This window comes from Lottia gigantea (assembly GCF_000327385.1).
Source record: "Lottia gigantea unplaced genomic scaffold LOTGIsca_32, whole genome shotgun sequence".
Lineage (NCBI taxonomy): Eukaryota > Metazoa > Mollusca > Gastropoda > Lottiidae > Lottia > Lottia gigantea.
Genome location: NW_008709073.1, coordinates 756,437 through 781,205, shown reverse-complemented (window position 1 = coordinate 781,205; position 24,769 = coordinate 756,437). Strand labels below are relative to the sequence as shown.

Genomic DNA, 24,769 nt, shown 5'->3' with positions numbered 1-24,769 from the left:
CTACCCAAAATTATTCATAACTCAAGATTGTTGAACGACAAAACTATGATAACTAAAACCAAAGGTTGAGTCAGACTTCAGCTGGTTCCACAGGTTGTGGTTGAAGTACAACTACCATTTTTTCTCAATCAGATGATGGATGGTGGATGTAGAGGTTATTGGATGTCAACATCCGACAACCTAGATTCTATCATCCAGACCCACTTCTCTGCGCACAACAGTAACGAAAGTCTGAGTGTCATTGACTATCGGCTAATTTTACATTGTTCATCGGCTCCTTTAAAAGTATTTGAACGATGAGTTATGCAGTTTAATATATTCCCCATCATGAAACCCTATGCATCTTAATGCACGATATAGAAGAGTAAAAGATATTAAACTTTTTCTTTTCATATCATATTATGTTCATAAACAAAGTATTCTTACATTGAGATAGAAAGTTTTTGTGTGCAAGACCTATTTTTATTGATCTTGAGACTGAAAACTAGGAAAAGAAAAAAGATTCATCGGAAGTGGACATTCTATAATCTGATTGGACAACAAAAGATCAGCTTATTGATTTCAAACGTGCATTATTTTTCTACTTTCGGTTTCGATATGTTAGTGGAGATGGTCAAAGGTTAAGAATTTGATGAGAATCCATCTCCCGGCTAATCAAACATGTGACAGTACTTATTTAATATGATACTTGACAATTTCCTCCTGTTTAGTGTCCATCTTTGTATCAAATTCTTATGTAATATTTGAAATTTTGAAAGTTTTCATAATGGACATGAATATATATAATATATGAAGGATTAATTTCTGTTTATATATAGTAATTAAAGAATTGTAATTACTTAAAGATTTGACTTTGCTGAAATGATGATGTCTTTGTCCAATGCTCATTTCATGCCTTTTTTCTTAGGGGAAAATTGCATTGCTTTCATATTTTATACTAGAGTCCTTGACCTTAAATATTGACATTGCTGTAATCTGCTTGGTATCTGTTAATCTAATCTGAAGGCCAGAAGAAACTTTACCAAGGTTTGAAAACACCATAGATAAAAACAATACAATATATATGAGTTTTCAACTTGAAGATAAGTTTCCTTAATTTTTAGTATCAAATTAAGCAAACTATTTGTAGATATTGATAAGATCTTAGTCAAGTCCGAAATTAGTAATAATCAGATAAACTGTTTCAGAGTTATTGCCCTTGACTTAATAAAAATGCATTAAAATTGAACACTACAATTTTGATCCCATCTTGTTGAAACTTAGTATGCATGTATATATTGATGAGATGTTGGTCAAGTTTGAAGTTTATGATAATTGGATGAACGATTTCAGGGTTATTGCCCTTGACTTAGTAAAAATATGTCAAATTTGGCTTATAGGCATACTATAGACTGCAGTTTTCATTCGATATTGATGAAACTTAGTATGCATGTATATATTGATGAGATATCGGTCAAGTTTGAATTTGGTCATAATCAGATGAACAGTTTGAGTTCTTGCCCTTGAATTAATTCAATGCATCTAATTTGGCTTTTAGGCCTGATAGAGACTAAATTTTTTATCCAATGTTGATGGAACTTGGTATGAGATCTCAGTAAAGCTTGAAATTAGTAAAAATCGGATGATTGGTTTCACATATTAACCCTCTACAGACATCATTTCTGACAGCTTGTAGTGGGCGTATGTTACTTTGCCTAGCAAGCTATCTTTAATCATATCATGATGTTCTTATTGCATATTAAACCAATCTGTGTCTGTGTTTGTACAGTCTGGATAAACAAAAAAAGACTTTTAACATTTCTTGATCGGTCACTCATTGGAATTCTGCTAGTATAATTATGGACATGTGAGACAAACTGGTATTTCCCAAGTCGTAAGAACACCTCTACTTTTATATAAGTATTAGCAATGAAAACAAGGGAACCCATCTGTGTTTAACCACCCAGAGCTTCAATACAGGCGAATACTCTCCGATGCACAAAAAGTTAATCTTCTGATTAAGTCACATGGGATAGGTCGCCATTCCTCTTAGAGGTCCTGGATGAGTTTTTGATGATTGACTGTCACTGATGAACACAACAATCCATGATATCTCAGAGTTGTTCTATGGGGGGAAAGATCATGGCAACATGTTGATATTGTTGACTCCAAGGAAGTTGGTTATGATTCTGTCTGTATGGGGTCAGACCCAGAACAGTACTAGAGTAGCTGAAGCTGTAGAAATGGTAAGATTGTTGGATGAAGAATGTCAACGAAGTAACGCTGCGATGTCAAGTTGACATTAACGATAAACAGTTGAGTCCTCGTCTGCCCATAGATCTCTTCCCACACCACTCTCCCCGTACCACCCCTTGAACGCAATATGCTGCTATCAGTTCACCCCTGCAGCGATTAACTCTCCGCCTCCCATCATCTCTGAACGATTTGTTCTCACTTTGGCGGCAGATTAATGGATTAATTAAATCTAACCAAATTTAATAATTATGCATTAGTCACATTACAACAGATATGCAGTCACACAGTGCTAGAGACAAGAGTTAACTAATTAGCTGATATGAATGATATTCGCTTAACTTCAAATAACTGATGGTGTCAAAATGTTTAATATAAAGTGAACACTATTTATTGTTATATTCTCATCTTCACCACAACCAAACCCTTGTGACACATGTCTGTCTCTGAGATCCTGACCTGTGATGAAACATTTCATTTAGCCCCAGAGATGTTCCTCCAACTCTAAACTGTTCACATCTTTTCTGAACGAACAATGTTTCGTCTAGTTTATGCCCTCCTGCCCAACAAGAAGCAGTCAACATATCAGCGTTTTTCCAATATCCTCCAACAGCTGAAAACCAACAAACTACACCTAAGACCACGAACTATCTTCAATTTGATTTTGCCAGGATGCTGTAATTAATGTTTTTGACTGTGAACTGACTCTCTTTCACTATCGACCTTCAGTTTGGCACAATGTTCAGAAGTGTGAAAGGCTATCTTCATAATAACAAGAAGATGGTTGAATATGGAGATGCTTGTTTCCCATCTGGTTGGCTATTAACGTTTTTGTTCTTGTAATATTATGTGTATTACTATGTAAATTTATATAAAATTTAATGATAAATGTGTCAATATAGTTATCATTTGGAATAAGATTCACCTACCTTTGCCAACAGTCAGTCAATTAATCTGTGTTTTACCCTTCCATTGTTTGTGGATTATCTTAAAAGATTATCTTAACTACCCTAGACAATGAAATTTGATTACCGGTAGACTTAATTAATCTGTATAATCTGATAGAAAAGTGGGAACACCCCGAACCAACAAAACCACTAAAGACGAACCTCAATTAGTCCAGTTGTTGCCATCGTTGTACAGTTTGGGCCCATCCTAATCTCAGACAATAAGCTGTCAATGTCTGTCCTCTGTTTGCCCTCATTACTTGACATCAGAGCCACCTAGACAGGGTATGTTGATTAACACTGTGACCTAATGCATCAGCTCGCTCAATTACGTCACTGTCAGAATGAGGCTTGAGAGATGCAAGGTCATCACATGGTCACCCTGTTCTGCCCTTTCTAGGCCTTTCTGACAGTGCCTGTATTGCATTAAGTTTGTTACAGAAACAACCAATATTGCCATGTGGGCATGGGAAGTTCCCATCTGTACCATTCCCAGAGCTTTGCTATGTCAGTCATGGCATTCTTCTGGTGTTTTATGTTATCTGTGTGTAGGTCCGACATGCCATTGAACCCATTTTTGTTGGTTTTAATACCATTGGTTCACATGCATTTTTGTGTATTCAAGGATCACATGATTTTCACTTTTTTGAGATTTTCTCACCGCAATGAGCAGTGTATTCAATCATTAGGCCATACCAAAATAATTTTCTGTTCTTTGGGATTTCTTGAAAAAAAAAAGGTACGAGCGAACGAAATTTTTTTTTTAATTTTAAAAAAAGTCCCTTCGTACCATTAAAATTTTCCAGCATGGATGATTTTGAATGTATTCAGATAAAATAACAATTAATAGTATTTATTTATGGTGTAAAAAATAACAATAAAAAATAATAATAGGTGTCAGTGTTGCGGCCATACATGGTTAGCTCAAACATTTTGTTAAATCTGCAGAATAACATTCCAGCTTACTCACCCTCAAGGTGGGCGCTTTCTTATGCAACTCAATAACACGATTGTAGCCTTGAAAGGCTTCAAAACATTTTGGTATGGCACAACTAGCTGTTTTAAATTTGTCATGGTGCGTATTGACATACCACAAAAAATTTGTAATCTTCCACAAAATTTCTTTTGCACAGATTAACTGGTCTTTTGACCAGCCATCATCATTGTTTTGTACCAATCTAGCACATCACAAAATAGTTTTGGAGGTCCAGTTAAGGTTTTGTCAAAGACTGGTGGTGTAGGTTTTTCAGGAAACATTAATGTCTTTCTTGATGCCATCATAAAATCGAACACATTTTTATCACCTTTGGAAGTATTACAAACAGGTTCTTCCGACGAAGAATGAGAAGGAAAGTTAATTAAAAAGTCCACAAACAAATTTTCAACGAAAGTGTAACCAAGACACCGCCTGATTTTTCCATATTGTCCTTGATGTACACTTTTTCTGGGATCTGTGATATGCACGATTGAATTCCTGCAGATGCCAGATCATAAACATCTTTAAAAGTGTTTTCAGGCTCAACATCAAACGCCATGTATGGCAAAATAAGTTTCTGGTGTGACCTAATTTTGATTACTAAAATCATTTTGGTAAAAAAGACAAATACAAATATTAATTCTAGCACTGCATCGGCCATGCCTATTTCTGATAATTATCAACTTCCGGAATTTCGATGCGTTCGGTCGTCGAGAAAACGTTCTTGCTTCAGCGAAGGGCCTAAACTACTGTACGAACTCACTCTTTCAACAGCTGGAACATGTTCAACTATAATTGTCGCACGATGTCCACAAACTGACAAACGGAAATAGAGGGCGCTATTTGTTACTCCTGCTACCAAATTTTAGGCTTAGAGAAATAAAAATGAAACCAAAAATAAAAATGAAACTAAAAATGAGAGCTAAACAATCATGTTATCTGATCAATTTAGAGGTACGGACATACGGGCAATATATTTTTTTTTTAAAATTAAAAATTCTTTTTTCAAAATTTTACATAGGGGAGCTCTTTTGATACATACGGAATATTATTTTTTAATTTTAAAAATAAAATTTCGATAACGGAAAATCGGGTACGGAATTCCCGACGAACAGAATATTATTTTGGTACGGCCTTACTGTTATGTTTGAGAAATTTTGATGGATAATTATCGAACATGCAATATATTTTTTAAGTTGTAAAGTTTCTTTTCGTTACAGTTTATTTCATGAAAGTTACCTAAAGATACTTCTTTTACTAATTGTTGTGAAAATATATTGAGATTCATTTATGAATCTTTGCAACTTAAGAGTTAAGTTTAGTTTTCTGGCTATGTTTTATGATTTGATGATTAAGGAAGACTTGTGTTATATTTTCAGAATTCGACATCATGGTGGTAAAACACTATTAATTACAAATAGTGATTATGAGTATACAAATGTAAGTCGTCTTTATATAATCATAAGAATTCATGTAACAGACCGACTTAAAAAAAAATTAAATACGAAATTTAGTATCTAAGAGGCTGATAAACCTGTATGAAACATGAAATGAATTTTATTACCTAAATGATATTAAGCTTTGTGAAGGAGAAAGTAGGTGTATGGTAGATTGTTAGAATCCATAAATCTACATATAAACAGTAAAATTACAGTATGTAAACAGTGTAAAAGTTTATGAAATTATTTCCCCTGTATGTCGGTCTGTCGGTCAACATATTTCTTGTGGGTACAATAGAGACTACAGTTTTATTCTGATTTTGATGAAAATTTGAATTTGATGATTTTTGCGATGAAAATATTTTGAGTTATTGCCCTTGACTTAGCAAGATTGTGACAAAATTTGTTTGTGGGCACTATAGAAACTACAATTTTCAATGTATTTTGATGAAACTTGGAGTGAGAATAGGAATTGAAGATCCTTGATCAAGAATTCGACGAATTTTTTGATGAATAGATTTTGAGCTTTTACCCTTAACTTAGTCAAAGGTGTAAAATTTGTTTGTGAGATTACAGTTTTAATATGCTTTAAATGAAATTTGGTGTGATTAATAGATCTTGAAATTTTTGTTGAACGGTTGAACGCGTCAAAAACACTTAAAATTTGGTGTGATCATATATATTGATGAGATATTGGAAAGGTTGCATTTGACTAACAGATTTGAGTTATTGCCCTTGACTGAAACATGTCAAATTTGTTCATGTGCTCGATAGGTTCGATTTAAAACTTTATGTGATCATTGGAATTGATAAGGTCTTGAGTAAGGAGTTGATAACGTTTCTGAGTATTGAATAGAAACTTGACAGATTAATCATTATGGTTCATGTTGCTCTTTATTGAGTCTAAAAATTTAACCAGGCTGCTGTGTGGACATAAGTTTACCTTGCCTGGCAAGTTTTCAGTTGATTTCCAACAGACTTGTAGTTATGCAATGAATAAGGTCATCTTAAATAGGAAAGACTTCTAAGATTCTGTTCATAACGGCTAATGGCTCATTTATTTGCTCTTGTCTTATGATATTATAATTTTCTTTCAGAAAATTATGGCATATCTTGTCGACTTCCCAAGTGCTGTAAGTATACACCTGTTAATAAATTTATAAAATGTCTGTGGTATCTTTTATAAGGACTTGTGTTTAGAGGACCTGTTCTTACATGGAAATACCACACACAAACATAGTTTACAACCATTTTGAATCTCTAACACTTAATAAATTGATTTAAAACAAATTTGAAAACAATCAATCATTTTATTATTTCAGTCATTTCTGACTGTATCTGGAAAAATTTTGTTTATTTTTGTAAAACTTTATTGATGATTTGGCCTCTACCCATCAACCAAGTTTCATAGAAATTAAATAAGAATTAAAGAAGTTAGAATTTTGGCCAAAATTCTGTAGTCTACAAAAACATATAGACCAGATTTGTGAATTTCGGTGTTTAACGGCCGATTTCCAAAATTAAGGAGTGTTCTGCTACATCACTTCTGCTAATAGTCTGATGTCTGGAAATATATTTAAAATTTCTTCAGAAGATCTCTTATATCTGGAGTGATGCCCCTTTAACCCCTCTAACCTCTACAGAATTTGCCATGTACTCTGACAACAATATGAAACTAGAACTGTTCCCTGAACGGTACTGATGCAGGGCGTGTTACAACATTAAGATAAATAAGAAGATGGACAGAAATTTGGATAAGAAAAAATAAATTTCGTAATGTGCATGCGCAAATCACAAATTCAATATTTCTATCAAATTCAGAATTTGATTATACGCATACATACCAAATTTGGTGAGATTTGGATAAAAAAAATTAGAAAGTTAGTAATGTGCATGTGCAAATCGAATGTGCAAGTATATACCAAGTTTGAAGAATTGGAATAAGAAAGTGGGTGAATTGAGTCCTGCGCGTGGTTCCAAGTTGCTCCAGTAACCTCAACAGCATGACACCGTTTAATCAACCACAGATCATCCTTATATAATTTCGGTTAGAAATTGGGGAGAAGGTTCATGTCAAGTCATTTTATCTAAACAGACGAGAGGGGCATGACCTTAAAACAGATTTTAATATATCACAATGTTAAACGAATGGAGTTTCGCAATATTCATGTTACATAAACATCTTGTATATTGCTGGAAAATCTACATTACAAAATCGAAAGAATTATTGCTATATCTTTATTAGGGACCGAAATACTCTGAAAATGGACCATATGCAAACCCCTGTAAAAAAAAAAAGAGTAGTCTGAACCCAAAGGTTAATAGGTCATCAGGTAGACAGGTCACAAATTCTCACCATGGTAAATATATAGGTTAAGGTCATGAGATATAAGCCTCCAAAATTTGAAAAATTATATCTGGTCATACAAAAAAGGCAAAACTGAAAATCAAAATTCTGCTTCCTATCAATTGTAGACATACATCCAATATATCGTTTGACAGCAAAAAGTTGTGTAATCCGTTTTGTTGTATCTGTTGCCGTTTTGGAGAAATAAGATCCTGAGATGAATAAAAAAGAAAGTAAATTGGCAGAACCAAAAAAAAATGCAGGGCGTTCAAAACTGAGCACCCTGCAAAAAAGTTAACAAAAGCCAATAATTTGCGAGCTCAACTCAAAAACTGTAAATATCACATCTTTATGCGGACATAAGCTGCTTACTTAACTATTAGTACACTCCATCTTAATTTGTTCCTTTTAAAACAATTTCAGTTTGAAATAGATACATAGACTTTGATTTATAAGGAAATATAGCCCTATTAAATGATATATTACACAATAATATAAATGTACATATGTATGATATGAGATGGACAAGTTATTCTAACATGATCAAGTACATGAGCAGACATTTAGAAAAAAGTATTAATGTTTTCATAAAATATAGGTCAATATTATTTTTCCTCAATCAAGGGCAGTAACATTATATATGGTTTCAATATTTTGATTTTTAGGTAGAACAGTTGAATTTAAGAAGCTTAATATAGGGTGCTTTATAAATGCCTGAAGTCTTCACTGAGTTTCTTGATGTTTTAAAAAGATTTCTTATATTAGCGACAGCAAGCAAACATGATCTAATGTTTAAATCTTACAAGGTCAAGATGAAGCCAATCAGTTTTCATGATGATCAAAGAACCTCTTAAATTATGAATAACTGAGGACTTGCATTAGTGCTTCAATATGCATATGTTTCCTGCTTACTGAATATGCTGCTCCATGGAGTTACTTGTCAGGCGGTGTATTAAATGACATGTTCTTTAATTTTTTTTTAAAATGTCATATTACAGGATGGTACTAAAAGAGAATGGTCTACATATTTTGATTATATTGTAGTAGATGCCAAGAAACCATTATTTTTTACAGATGGTACAATTTTACGTCAGGTCGACAGAGTGAGTATGATATATTTATTATCTGTATTATCTTTATCAGACACATACACACTCCTATTGTCATTATGAATAGAATAATGACCGAGGACTGGTCAGAGAAAGCCTGAGAAAGAGAAAGGCAAGCTGTAGTTTATGTGAAGGCTAACCATCTTTCTCTTATGATATATCTGGTGGCTCAGAAAAAATAAGAACACTTTTGATATGATCATTATATTTTGACCTCTTAATTATAGATATATAACACATCTTATCAAACAAAATAAGCTTTCTTCGAAATGGCAGCATTTTCATGAGATCCTTCAATAAAATGAAATACACACAAACCATTTCACAAAGTTTTTTACTGGACAATTTTTAGTTGATCCAAATAATGTGGATACTCTATAGCACAATACATGGGTTAACATTCAAAAAAATAATCTGCTATAGAAAAAACTAAGTAGTCTTAAAGTCAATTAATGGATCAGTAAATAAACTTTGTGAAATGGTTTGTGTGTTTCGATTTTTTGAACACATTATAATGTGGTCGTATATTGTCGTCGCCCATGTCCATCTGTCCATGGTTTAAATTGATACTATCAGTGTCCCCAGAACACATAAAATTTTAGAAAACCCCTTTACAATCTCTTTAACAATATGTATTTTTATTTCAGTCAACTGGTACATTAAGAATTGGCCACCATTGTGGACCATTGGAACCTGGACAGGTGTATTCAGGAGGTAAGACAAGTCAAATTTACTTTAGTACTTGAAATAATGCCTTATCTGTGTACCAAAACATGCCATGGCAGTGTGATTAGCATAAGCCTCAGATAGGTTACTTTGAACTTGTGATTTCAAAGAAAGTTTTTGGACTGCATTTGTATGTGATGGAAAATTTCACTGATTATAAATGATTTGCTCTTCAGGGTCATGTGATGCATTATCAGAAGTCATTGGTGCTAAAGGTAAAGATGTGTTATATGTTGGTGATCATATTTTTGGTGATATTTTAAAGTCAAAGAAAACAAGAGGTTGGCGGACATTTTTGGTGATACCTGAATTATCTCGAGAGTTAAGAGTATGGACAGATAAACATCAATTATATAACTGCATACAATCAGAAGAAACCAAATTATCTAATGTTTACAAGTAAGTAATATAAACATATCAATTCATCTGCTGAAGCTTTGTGAAGAATACTTATGATACAAAATCAAATTTTTTTTGACTTTGGGGTGTAAATTTTGGGAAATTAAGGCTAGATGTCCAAATTGGCCCTTAACATAAATAAGATACACAGCTATTGTCCTTACTCTTTCATATTCAAATACTGTAGATTGTGATGTGTGATCAAAAGATAGTCACACAGAAGCATGGTCAAACAATTTCTCATTTACCCACTTAATTATACCAAGTTTCAATCATGCAAATCATCATTGTGTCCAAAGCACACCCCCATTCGTCATACTTCCTCGGGGCCGTGGTAACACAAGTAAGAAAAATTACATACTCATAGGTAAATATTGTCCAATCAAACTTGGCCCTACTGTATTGGTAGCAAATTTCAGCCAATCATAACAAACAATCGATGTGACGCGTTGTTTGCGAACGTAAACAAAACGAAAGCAGTGTGCCCTTACATATTTTGATGAATAAGTACCATACAGAATTGAGTAAGATTTTCGTTAAAGAAATGAAGCCGAGAGAAAATCAAACCTTACTTTGGAAAGAATGTGTTTTTATCTCTTCAAACAGGCTGTGGCACAGCAATGTTGTGCTTTGTTTAGCGATCTGAGTGGGCATATTACGATTTCATCGCTATTTTTTACTAAATTATGGACAATAACTCATAAATCCTTCATTTGAATATTGAACTCATCAAAATGCATACGAAGGTTCAACAAAATCAAATAACATCTCTAGAAGTCACTCTTTAAAGTATGAGAAGTTGCATTTACAAACACAATCCCAAAAGATAGCTTGCCAGGTAAGGTAATATAAGCCCACTGGCAGCTCTGATTTTGATTAAAAATATTTGGCAGTACAGTAACAATCATCAGTATGAAATATTCAACCTTCAGTCATAGTACACTTCTTTTGAGGCAATACTAAATAATATTGAGTATGAGTTATTGCCCTTGTTCTTGAAAAGGTGTTAAATTTTTAGCATGTGAAAACTCTAGAAGTCCAATATTCAATCTTCAGGACTGAAAAATAAAACCAAGTTTTGTCAAATTCCTGCAAGAATCATGCCTTTTAGTGTTTAACTCCTTAACTGCCACCGTCGCAATATTGTGACATTTTACCCGTGTGACGGCCAAACAATAAACACGAAACTACCACTACGAAAACGGTGTTGATATATGTATAATCAGATTTAGATATTTGTGGTAATTTGTAGACAAAAAAACATGCACGTTTCTTCTATAAAAAATCCCAAACAATTTGATTGAAAATAGGTAATATTTGTGAAAAGACGTCGCGAAATTTGAGTTTTCATAGCGTCATAACCATAGACATCTTATATAGATAGATATGAAATTTATGGCTCTAATGATGTCTATTCAACCACATCGGGTGACCTAAATAGCAATCGTCAATGTAAACAATTTCGCTGTCATGTATTTCGATCAACTTTCGATTGAATATGGTTGTATTTTGATGTAAGATGGCCATAGAATGGCCGAAAAATTGATTGTTGAGGCTATTATAACCCATATCTACACTGATAGTGACTATGAGGGCAAATTTTTGCCATCTGAAGACGACTGGCCATCGGATTCGAAATGTGTTGATATTGACCGTGATAATATTAATAATGATGAAAGTCGAATTCGTGAAGTTGCTGAATTTTTTGCTGATAATAAAATGTTTTATCCCTCCATTATCTTCTTTAATGAATAAAATAGTCCAATTGTTGCTATGATATGATCTCATGTTTTTCAAAAATAAACAGTGCCATAGTAATATACAAATATTCATAAACTTGTAACATGATGAAAATTGTTATCTACTAATTTTAGGTTTTGAACCTATTGTTGCCAAGGTGACTCCACAATGACGTTACAAGATGATGATGTCAGAAAAATGAACATTTCCATGATAACATACAAATATCACTGAACATTTTATTTATTGACACTTGGTGCCTACATCCCACAGTTTTGGAGCCACATGCTTGAAAAAAGGTATCATAGAATGTCAATTTTCTAAAAAATATATTCGGCAGTTAAAGGGTTAAGAGCTAAAATTTGAAAGCGTTTTTATGAACAAGGTCAATAACTCCTATGATTTTTTTTGATTTTCGATAGGGTTCATCCATGGGTGATAATAAACAATTTTACTAAGTTTCGTCGAAATCGGTCAAGAATTGAGTCTAGAATGTTTACGAGCTAAAAATTGAACAGGTTTTCAAGAACATGGATAATAACTCATACTAAATATTTTTGATTTTATTGATTTCAATAGGGTTCATCCTGGGGTGATTACAAACACTCACATCAAGTTTCGTCAAAATTTGTTAAGAATTGTGCCTTCTAGAGTGTTCACAATCTTAAAATTGAACGTGTTTCAAGAACAAGGGCAATAATTTATACTAAATATTTTTCGATTTTTCTGATTTTCAATAGGGTTCATCCTTGGGTGATTACAAACACTCATACCAAGTTATGTCAAAATCCATCAAGAATTTGTCTTGTAGAGCGTTTACGAGCAATTGTGGATGGACCGACAGACATGGGGCATATAAAAATCAAAGCAGCCAGTGGGCTTATATTACCTTGCCTGGCAAGCTATCTATATACACCCAGATGAAATTGAGGGGCGTATATTTTGTCACCCATGTCGGTTTGATGGTCCGTCCACAATAGCTCTTAAACACTCAAGAAAGCACAGTTCTTGACTGATTTGATGAAACTTGGTATGATTGTTTGTAATCATCCAAAAATAAACCCTACTGAAAATCAGAAAGATAGCTTGCCAGGCAAGGTAATATACACCCACTGGCAACTGTGATTTTGATTAAAAATATTTGGCAGTACAGTAACAATTACCAGTATGAAATATACTTCTTGGGGTGATACTGAATAATATTACAGAGTTTCATCAAATTCTGTCAAGAATTGGGACTTCTAGAGTCTTTACAGGCTAAAATTTAAACTCGTTTTCAAGAACAAGGGCAATAATATTTTTTAGTTTTTCTAATTTTCATTAGGGTTCATCTTTCGGTGATTACATACACTCGCACCAAGTTTGGTCAAAATCCATCAAGAAAACTCAACTGTTTTCTAACCAACAGTTTTATAATTACTCTCCCAGGCTATCAAAGAACATTTAAAGTTTTGTAAAAATATTGGGTCACCTTGTCCTTTGAACCTGTTATTCTTTGCAATTTGCTCAAGATTTAAAATTATTATTTGAACTGAACACATTTTCCTCTTTCAAATACCTTTTTTAGTTTGACTTTGAAATGTAAGATCACCTATATATTTTCCAGAATATTTCTATCATATTTCCACTGAATGACACATCCTAAACAATTCCCAAATCATTGGATAAGATCGTTTTGAAAAGTCAACAATCAATTCCTGAGTTTTACGTCCTACTTTAATGCACCATGTGGACTAATGAAATAGGTATTGGATAGAAAACTTACATTACCACTGAATTTAAGTGCGGTTTTTAACAGGAGATTAACTGTAAAAATGTTAAACTTTCTTTTGGTCAGAAATTCAAAACATACTTGAAGACGGTAATTGGCAATGTTTTAATAGAATATAGGTCAGAATTATCTTGCTTAGATTAAGGGAGATAACTATGGTTTCAATTTCTAAATGTAAACAAAAGATGATTAATTAAACACTTATATAAGGTAGCCTAATTAAGGGATTATCATATTATCGGGATGGTAATCAAGTTATTGTAATATCAAGCAGTTATTGATGGCTTTATAATTCAATAGAGAATTGTCATTAAATTTTGCATTTGACAGACATTGACAGAACCTATAGTTGATGTCCAATAGAGGATATTGACTTCCGGTCATTTGAGCAGCCCCTTTGGTCATGTCCGGCATATAGAGCCAAATCAACAGCCCTGGTCAAGATCAATAGAAAAAAATATATTGGATATTCCACAAGGTTCATTGATATGGGGAAGCAAAAAGTAATGTGGAGCCATTAGGAAAGCTGACACTGTCAAGATGTAAATGCCACTGTGTTTTAAATACAGTGGAGCCGCGTTTATCCGGTTGCTGATAACCCGGAAACCCTGATATCCACACAACTTTTATTTGGAACTGAATATTTACTATGTAACGTTACCCTTTAATCCGGTGATTTTCGGTTCCGCACAGTGAGATTGGGAACCAATTATCAAATTCTATAGTAATTAGTAGTCACCATCCTGTTGCGTGTCACTGTGAGTTATTCTAATTGGCTTCTGGATTAGTGGTATTTCTGATGTGTGATCGGTGTTTAATAAATCCTCATTGTCAGATTAATCACATGTAAGCTCTAAACATAGAGGTAATAATAAACATCCGAACACATTCATAATTGACTTTCAGGAAGCAACCCAACAAGCAGTCTTTCGTGTCATTGGTTCTTTTGTTAATGTTAGATGGAGCTTTTTTTAGCAGACGAAATTCAGTGTTGAATCCTTTTATGCACGAAAATAGGTTACATCACTGTATTAAAAGTTTTAAATAATTTGATTTTTTTGTAGGGGCTTTTGTCCTAGTGCAAAATTGTGTAGGGGCTTTTGTCTGTCTACCATAATAAAGACTAGAGGGCTAACTTCAGAACGATGCTGAAGTCTCTATGCGTAATGATGTCATCTTGTTTGTACGGAAAAAGATGCTTAAAATCGTATCTCTGTAAACAGCATTTCCATAATAACTTTAACCGAGTATCTGAGAATAATTAGATGTTCTAGTATTTAATAGATGTTATTTTCGAAACAAGGACACAAATATAGCTATTTCATGTTCTTCGTTATAGAAGCAAGAGCGACAGATAAAGTTCCGTCAAAGTACTCAACAAAGAGAGCGATAATAATGTCAAGAAAACTCATAGAAATACGCTAAAATTAGTTCATCCTGATCATGGGTATATGGAATGAATCCAAACCCAGTGATCTATCAGTATGCGTGAGTGAAGACGGCTTCACTGCATTACACAACCCATGCATGTTCACGAAGAAGTAAATTGTGATCGGAGTAGATATTAGCCTCAACATGTTGTTGTGGTAATTGGGGCCCGCAATGAGTGTCACCGAAGTGTTGGGAAATTTTGATTAAATTGTCGAATTGCAAGTTTTATGTATTTACATTTATAAATTATTAATAATAGATCTGTTTTTTTTTAGTTCAGCCAACAATTCAACAAGAATTGGTGCTTCCAATCGGTTCGATCTGCATCAAATTGTCATTGGACCTTGACGGGGGCGCCTTGCATACGTTCCACACAGGTTTTATGTACGCACAATAGTAGGCTACCCTCAGCGATAGATGCAGTGACATGCTAAATCTTGTGCGCAATCTTCGCGAGTTGCTGTGTAGTGTTAACGCAAGGAGCTGCAATTAAACGATCTTTGATCGGCCGACCAAAATTACTCAGATTGTCCACGGCGATCACAGGCCAACAGTTTTCGATCGGCTAGTGTTTTTAAACACGTTCCGAAACGGGAGACTTTTATGGGACCCGACCCACGAAGGACTGAGGCGATCTCAACAGATCTTCTCCGAAGATCATTGAACAAATTGTAATAGGAATCTGCATAAATAGTTGCTTTTAAACTGGTTACCCTCCAGTAGGCCCTACACAAATTTTTTCTATCAATTTCCAATAACAAAATAAATATCCTATGAATTTTTAACAAAAAAAAATAAATCCATGTTTTCACAATTTCCCCATAATAAACTATGGATAAGGGCAAAGCGACGAAAAATTGGACGGTCAGTAAATTCGCCTCTCTAGTCTTTATTATTACCTCTATGCCTCTAACTAGGAAGGGACATAACTCTAGACTGTTATGGTATGGTATCCGGAAATTAGTTAAACCGCACGATTTTATTGAGAACGGAAATTTGTGGATAAACTCCACTGTATAAAATATTATATTTGGGGGCAAAATAATTCAACATAGTTGCTTACAGCAGATTAGTTAGTGGTGCTGTTGCCCCAAAATATGCGTTAGAATGCACCAAAATCAAATCATTTTTGTGAAAATTTTCTTGTAAGAACCCACTCAGACGCTCCATGAAAAGCTTGCGTTTATGAAGCCTCCACAGAATTACAACATTTTAAATTCAGCCTCAATACTTTTCCACCCCCAATTTGTCGGTCTGTCCTTGATCTGTATTTCCAGATAAGGCTTCCACCGCCACTGGATTCAGTAATGAGATTCTCATATTGACTGTTCATACTTGATCACTGTCAGGTACTATTTCAAAAGCAAAGTGACATGGGGAAGCAGTCTAATGACCTGTATACTTCTGCTGATTTATTTCTAACTAATTGAAATATTGTCAACATTTGTTAGAAGAATATGTTTGACCTGGTTCAATGTTGTTGTTAAAGACGTCCTGATGATCAAACATTTGTCCATCAACAGGTTCATACAAATGTATTTTATGTTTTTAACAAATGTTTGATCGTGTAGACAAGGCAAAGTGATTTCCAGAGTGGAACACACTGCTTCAGTGCTCTTTGGCTCACAGCTCTAGTTTTATTTATTTTATGCTCTTTCAGAGATTTAGACAGTAGTACCACCCAGAAACCAAATATCAGTTCCATGAAAACCAGATTAAGGGTAAGAAATGATTTTCTAAATTTTTTAGAGAAAAGACTTTGTATAGTAATGATTAAACAATGATCTAGGACATAGCCTGGAGTCAAGACTTTAGTTTGTTTACTTAAATAATTATGCAAGGAAATAGGGCTGTCTTATGTTTAATGAAGATGTGTTGACATATTTGAACAAACTACCGCCTGTATTTGTATACGCCCCATGAGATCCTTCAATAAAATAGAAGAGACACAAACCATTTCACAAAGTTTTTAACTGGTCCATTTTTAGTTGATCAAAATAATGTGGATACTCTATAACACAAAACACATGGGTAAACATTCAAAAAAATGATGAAACTTGGTGTGATCATTGGAATTGATAAGATCTCAGACCAGTTCTAACTTGAGATATTTTTGATGAACGTTTTTTGAGTTATTGCCCTTGACTTTGTAAACACGCGTCAAAAGTTGTTTTTTGCCTTTGATTAGAGCAGTGTGATTTAATTGTTTGTTGTATTTGGGTTATTGATATTGATTTTAAAAAATTTTGTAGAATTATTCAGCATAAATAACTGGCATATATATATGTAATTGAATTCAAACTAATAAAATTTCTTCAATATGAGAAAATTCGTACTTTAGTCACTAAAGACTGTTTTATCATTTCTGACATCTGCCAGTGGGCGTATGTTACCTTGCCTCGCAAGCTATCTTTTAAAGCAATAATAACACCAATTTTGAAGATGTAAATATTACGACAACCACAACTGGCACATGAAAAGTGAAAGTAGAGTAAAAAAAATTGTCAATATCGATACATGCAGATCGGTATCAATATATTGCTTCCAGGTGTCCTGTATCGCAATACATTGATATATCGATTATTTCCGACTGCCCGCGGGGTTCACGAAATTAGCCATAACTGGGTCGTTGGCAGAGGTAAAATATAATATAAGAGATAAAGATTGGCTGTGCGACCAGTTATCCCTGATTATCAGGGCGGTGAGGGCACTGAACAGTAAAAGGAGAGTGGTGTCCAAGTTTAGATTTGTCATTGATAAGTTATGACTAATTTCGTGACCCCTGCGGGCAGTCGTGATCCCCTTTTAAAACTCTGAATTTATAACCGCTGTGGTGGAAGAAAATCCATTGGCTAAAAGACAAAGAGTCTACTTTCCCACCAACCAAGTCGGCCAAAGCTAATGCTAAAGAGGTGAACCTATCTATCCAAAGAGGGACACACTAGTCGCCTCTCACTTCCATTTACCGAGACACTCCAGTCGAAATCTTGACTACTTAATAATCAACCGACTCAGCACCAACACAGATCTAACACAGTCTACAGCCAATAGGCCCTCCAATTAACTCCATTGGATTATCAGATTGCAATTAGATTGGGATGAGTTCCATCATGCAACTACACTTGATTGACAGATAAATGTATCAACTTTAAGGGAGGTAATTAAAAGTACAAAAATATCTCAGTCAAACACACTTAAGGTTACTAGGTGAAAACTTTCAGTTTTCTGAATTTAAAGATTATTGAAAATGATTTTAATTATTCAAATTGTGGTGTTTTTCTATAACTAAAAGAAATTCATATTCATAAAGAATGTGAGAATTCGGATTGATATGTTAGCAATACACATTTAAATCTGGATTTATAGCTAGTTCATTGGGATTACTTCCATTGAATGTGACGTCAGCTGGGAACAGAATGGTACAAGACATGGTTTAGAAACACATTCAGCCTTATCGTATCAAGAAATTTAAAAAAAAAAATTGCGATTATTCAGAAAATTTTTATTTCACCTAGATTCATCATTGTTAGGAAAAGGGATGACAAATCGTTTTTAAAAGCCTTTTATTTCTGAGAGAAAATCAAATACAAGACCAGATTAAAATTAGTTGAAAATACTGATAAAAAGGTTATTCAATTCTGGCTGAAATTTATTTTTCATCTCGGGGGAAATACAAATATATTTGAGATTTACCCAAAAGTTTGGTGCTCATTTTACAAAATTGATCAAGCAAATTCTCCTCGAAATTTGTTTGGAAACGGAAAATGTTGTGCCGTTCACAGCTAGAAAATTACTCTTGGCGGTAAAGTTGACATTAAATTGCAGATGAAGATCAAAAATCATTTACAAATATTGTTGAAAAGCTTATTCAATTCCACTTTTAATGGCCTATACTTTGTACTTTGTATGAGGATCTGTTAAATTCAAACTTTGAGTTGATATTAGGCGCAAGTCATTTTTTCTGCTGAAATACAAGTTTTTTTGCCTTGTCCTGGAACCACCGGAAAAAGTCAATAAATGTTTGTGTCCATACAGAAAACTATATTTTGAGTGATGATAATCCTGATGTTACACCTAAATTGACATTTATTACAGCTCAGCCCCATCATAGAGGTGTGGGCTAAGCCCCAGAAAATGAAAATTGAGTCCCAGCACAAAATCACTCGAAAAAGAAATATTTATAGCACGACTATATCTATTTCATTAGAAAATGTTTTGTTTGAAGTATTTTTAAAGGAATGTTGCAATTTTCTTAAATTTTTAGTACTTCCGAATACCATTTACGTATATTTAACACTCAAATCTATCCCCTGAAATGGCGCACCTTTCCCTTTAATGTCTTGCTTACTTTCCTTTTGGCTTTACAGTTTATTTTCAGGTACAGTCAGGAGTACCCCAAAAATTGTGAGGAGAGATTGAAATACCATTTTTTATTCTCAGGACTGAAAAATACCTTTATTGTTCCTGAAATAACTCTATTATTATATTGATTGTATTAAGATTATATATGTTTAATATATATTTCATGTTGATATATTTTAGGATGTTACTCATAAATTAGATATGAGTTATGGTTTATTAGGAAGTTTATTTAGAAGCGGTGAGTTTTTATAATTATCTGAAAAAAATGTTTGTACAAGGGTTGGCTGAAAAGTTCCAAGCCTATATTTAAAGGACTCATACCAGCTTGATGGGTTTCATATATTTCTCTACATAGTCCACTTGAAGGTTTGTACTCTTTGCCTGTGGTGCTGTTAGGTCTGTGTTTAGGTCAAGAAAATTTTTTCTACATCCACCCTAGAAATAGTCATTCAGAGCAGAAATGATGTTAACATTACTAGAATTCCTTTTAGATTTTTGGAAACAGGTTGAAGTCTGAGTGTCAAAATCGGGCTTGACAAATTCCTGATTGGCTTTCAAGAGTTTTGGCATTCATCTTGCAGATGGGTAGGTTAGTCTGATTCATAGACAATAAGCAACATTTGCAGCCTATGATTCATTAAATGAGCGTAACTCTTGATAGTCTGAGTTTCTTTCATTGAGGTACGTGCAGCATTGTGTCCAGTCTAATTAAAATTAGACCTAACTATTAGACTAGCGGCCATTATTCCGTCGATGAAAAGGGCAGCCACGTGATTGGTTAAACCAGAGGTCAAGCAAAGGTTAACAGAATGAAAAGTCAAGAAGGACAGAGTTAGACCTTACTGTAGTGGTTACCTACAAAGTTAATAGCTAATAAAACATTAGAAACAAAACTAACAAAATACGAACGGACTGCATTGAGTCAGTAGGCCAGGCAATATGGTTTAGTAAAAATAATATAACTAATAGTAATAGTACTCATAGTGCATTTGTAAGTCTAAAATGGAAAAATCACTAACATGATGTCTTTACTATTAGGATCATTAAAATTCACAGCGAAAATGAATTTGCTTTTAAAATTTTTTTTTAATAATTTTAATCGGCATGCGTTTTCAAGAAACAGCAGTTTGCAGATGATTTTTTGTGAAGATTACAATGTTAGAGAAATTTCAGTGCAAGACAAAAAATTATTTCACTTAAAATCTAAAACTTGATCCATTTTGCTAAATTTGTCTCTTCTTTTCCAATTTTTGTGAAAATTAAAAAATGTAGTCATGTGTGCGATGTGTGTGTGTCACGTGATTACATGACGCTTGATGAACACGATCAAAGTTACTATTACATGTCAATGACGATATATGTCCAGATATTCCAATCGTTTCCCTGTGAACTTACAGTACAAAGTAAACAACAATATATAGTTTGGTTTCTTTTGTGAAATGTGACTAGTTTTGCTCTGTTGTAAGGGTCTATTTTGGGGATAGGTACCAGTCAAATTTGACATTTTCAGGGATGGTTATGAAAACTTTGATTGTTTTCTCTCCCTAACAAAATGCCAAATCATAAAGAATCAACATGTCATGGGAACACTCCAGGTTTTGAAAATATTAAAAAAGAACTGTCTCTTTAGTAAGAAATTGTAATACATCATTTTTTTTTCTTGATTTTTACACACCTTCCTTTGCTTAGACTACAGTAGTTGTAGCAACCTTTCAACTTTCCTACACCTAGTGGCAACATGTTCCTTAACCCCTAAACTGCCACCGTCGCAATATTGTTACATTCTACCCATGCGACCGCCACTTTAAATAAACACAAAACTACCGCTACGAAAACGGTGTTGATATATGTATAATTAGATTTAGATATCGGTGGTAATTTTAAGACAAAAAATCATGCACGTTTCTTCTATAAAAAATCCCTAATAATTTGATTGAAAATAGGTAATATTTGTGAAAAGATGTCGCGAAATTTGAGTTTTCATAGCGTCATAACCATAGACATCTTATATAGATAGATATGAAATTTACGGCTCTAATGATGTCTATTCAACCACATCAGGTGACCTAAATAGCAATCGTCAATGTAAACAATTTCGCTGCCATGTATTTCGATCAACTTTCGATTGAATATGGTTGTATTTTGATGTAAAACGGCCATAGAATGGCCGGGAAATTGATTGTTGAAGCTGTTATAGCCCATATCTACACTGATAGTGACTCTGAAGGCGAATAATGATAAAAGTCAAATTTTTTTGTTGATAATAAAATTTTTTATCCCTCCATTATCTTCTTTATTGAACAAAATAGTACAATTGTTGCCATGATATGATCTCATGTTTTTCAAAAATAAACAGTGCCATGGTAATATACAAATATTCATAAACTTGTTACATGATGAAAATTGTTATCTACTAATTTTAGGTTTTGAACCTATTGTTGCCAATGTGACATCACAATGACGTCACTAGATGATGTTGATTATTGACACTTGGTGCCTACATCCCAGTTTTGAAGCCACATGCTTTTGAAAAAAGGTACCACAAAATGTCAATTTTCTAAAAAAAAATATTCGGCAGTTAAAGGGTTAAATATATATTGGAATAGTTTTGCTAAACCGAAAGTGCCACAGTTTAACATGTGCACAAAGTAGAAAATCGGCTCTAGAAGTCATTTTTGGGTCGTTTTTCTTCGAATTTTCATTTTTAGAATATAGCATCTGATATGATAGCAGTTCAAAAATTTCATAAATATATCTTATGATCTATTCGATGTAGAAGGTCGAAATTTGATTTTGAGATTTGGAATATAAATCACCCTATGACCATAAAGTTGTGGTGGGCGTGGCACATCCTGGTTAAATTACTTATTACTTAAAATTTTTGGAAGGGACATAACTTGCAAAGAAAACTACCGTTCAAAAAGAAACTTTGCACACATTTACCTCATCCATTTGGTTAGTTTTCCTGAAAAGCTTGTTTGCTTCATAGTTCAAAAAAAGGAACAAGTTTTAGAATTTCAAAATTTTCGATTTTGATCTTTGATGACCTGTATCTTTTGACCTGTGTGATGCAGAAGCTATGCATAACATTTTGAGTATCAATTGACCTGTGCCAAAAATATGAGGTCAAATTACTCATTATTAATATTTTTGGGCATAGATTATATTTGTACGAACTTTGCATACAATTGTCTGCTTCTGGTTTAACAATCTTCCAAAGAATGAAAATTTCTCAACTTTAGACTGTTCTTGTACGTGACCAAATTATCGAAGGAGGTGGATTTTTTCAGAGTCTTTTGCAATTTGCTCAATTTGGAAAGTCTCACTCTGTGCCATGTGTGGCTCTTGTATTCTATTTGATCTTATACTGATTTTTTTTTGGAAATCATCCTATGTCCAGGAAAGCAGAACTAGATAAGTGAACAGAAGTCTGTAAATTAGTCGCTACTGAGGTGTTCTTCTTCACTGCAAAGCCACCAAGTGTATTAATTTCTTCCAGTACCTCATTGAGATATCAAAGTTTTCAACCAACCCTCATACTAATAATATAATCATCATGGAATTGGGCAACCCTCGATGTTAAAATTTGTTATCGAAAAGGGAATTTTAATTTGCCAATCTTGTTTTGTCCTCGTAAAATTGACCTGTTATGACATAAACGCGACATGAAAAAGGTTACTTAATTTGTGATCAATAAAAAAAAAATATGAGCTCTTGTTATTAGTTCTCTTACTGACCTTAACCCTCAGTCAAACTAGCCTCATTCTATAAGTTAATATGACAGGTTTAAATTAAGGAAGTTGAATGTAATTGAAAATATTGTGAATCATTTCGATAATGTTTCTGAATTCTTATTTTAGGCCCTTTAGGGGTTTTACCCCTATACAATAAAATGAAATACTGCTGATTTATATTTCAGGGTCTCGTCAGACATTTTTTGCCGCCCAAGTAATGAGATATGCTGATTTATATGCAGCCACATTCCTGAATCTGTTGCACTATCCTTTCTGCTACTTATTTAGGGCACCACCAATGCTGGTAATATTGTTTTTTTGTTCTTTATTAAATTATGTCTGTATATCTGTGTATAGCAGTAATGTCTTTCTGAATCCTAAAAGTATGTTGTGATTTAAATTTTGGAATGATACGACAAATATTTCCTGAGTTTTATTAAAAGCCCTTGATATATAAAAAATGTTCAAAGTTACTTGTAATTGTGGCCACTGTTTTTGAATTTACAAAATCCGGTGTGTTGTTTGTGTCACATGATCTCAGATCAGTTACAACCCTCAAGATACTGTAAATATGTTAAAAGTGGTATGTGAATATGTGCTAAAGAACACAGTTGTTATACGCCCACATTATAATGTGGTTGTATATTGTCGTCACCCCTGTCCGTTCGTCGGTCCACAATTGACTTGAGAACACAATAGAGACAACAGTTTTTATCTGATTTGAATGAAATTTGGTGTGATCATTTATATTAATAAGATCTTGGACAAGTTCAAATTTGACGATCTTTCGATGACTGGTTTTTGAGTTGTTGCCCTTTACTTATGAAAAATGCATTAAAATTTGAACACAATAGAAACTACAATTTTCATCCAATTTAAATGAAATTTGGTGTGAATATTTATAATGATGAGATCTTGGACGAGTTCGAACTTGGCTATCTTTTGATGAATGGTTTTTCAGTTATTGCCCTTGACTTATAAAAAATGCGACAAAATTTGTTTGTGAACACATTAAAGACTACAATTTTCTTCCAGTTTAAATGAAATTTGGTGTGAATATTTATAATGATGAGATCTTGGACAACTTGGAATTTGGCTATCTTTCGATGAAAAGTTTTTGAGTTATTGCCCTTGACCTATAAAAAACGCGTCAATAGAGATCACAATTTTCATCTGATTTAAATGAAATTTGGTATGATCATTTCTAATGATGAGATTGAATTTAACATTTTTTTATGATGGAATTCACTTCCTTTACTTACTTTATTGAATGTACTTTTGAATTGCAGATGCCTCACGAATCAACTGTTGATCATGAAACTGTTTATAATGAAACTGATTTGGAATCACATTCACGTTGCCAATCAGATAATGAGGAAGAGGAGTATGAGTTAAGAACCAAGAGAATTCGTAGAGAAAGTTCTTCAGATATTAATCATGTTCCACACTTACGGGCTAATGTACCCAAAAATGTTACTCATGTTCATGATGAAGATGGTGATTCCAGTGACTCTGAACAATCAACCACCAGTGCTCCAAGTGAAAAATCTATTTAA

At 33.6% G+C, this 24,769-nt stretch overlaps 1 protein-coding gene across 1 annotated transcript in view; it reads left to right on the top strand.

Moving 5' to 3' along the window:
• LOTGIDRAFT_162045 (hypothetical protein) overlaps positions 1–24,769 on the top strand; it is a gene marked incomplete at both ends in the record, with an annotated part of 38,078 nt that extends 13,309 nt beyond the window's left edge. Inside the window, 9 exons of the mRNA XM_009057983.1 lie at positions 5,535–5,595; positions 6,692–6,727; positions 8,940–9,044; positions 9,698–9,764; positions 9,953–10,175; positions 16,778–16,838; positions 19,660–19,717; positions 23,399–23,517; positions 24,503–24,769. Of these exons, the coding sequence (XP_009056231.1) occupies positions 5,535–5,595; positions 6,692–6,727; positions 8,940–9,044; positions 9,698–9,764; positions 9,953–10,175; positions 16,778–16,838; positions 19,660–19,717; positions 23,399–23,517; positions 24,503–24,769 (997 nt within the window). The remainder of the gene's footprint in view (positions 1–5,534; positions 5,596–6,691; positions 6,728–8,939; positions 9,045–9,697; positions 9,765–9,952; positions 10,176–16,777; positions 16,839–19,659; positions 19,718–23,398; positions 23,518–24,502) is intronic.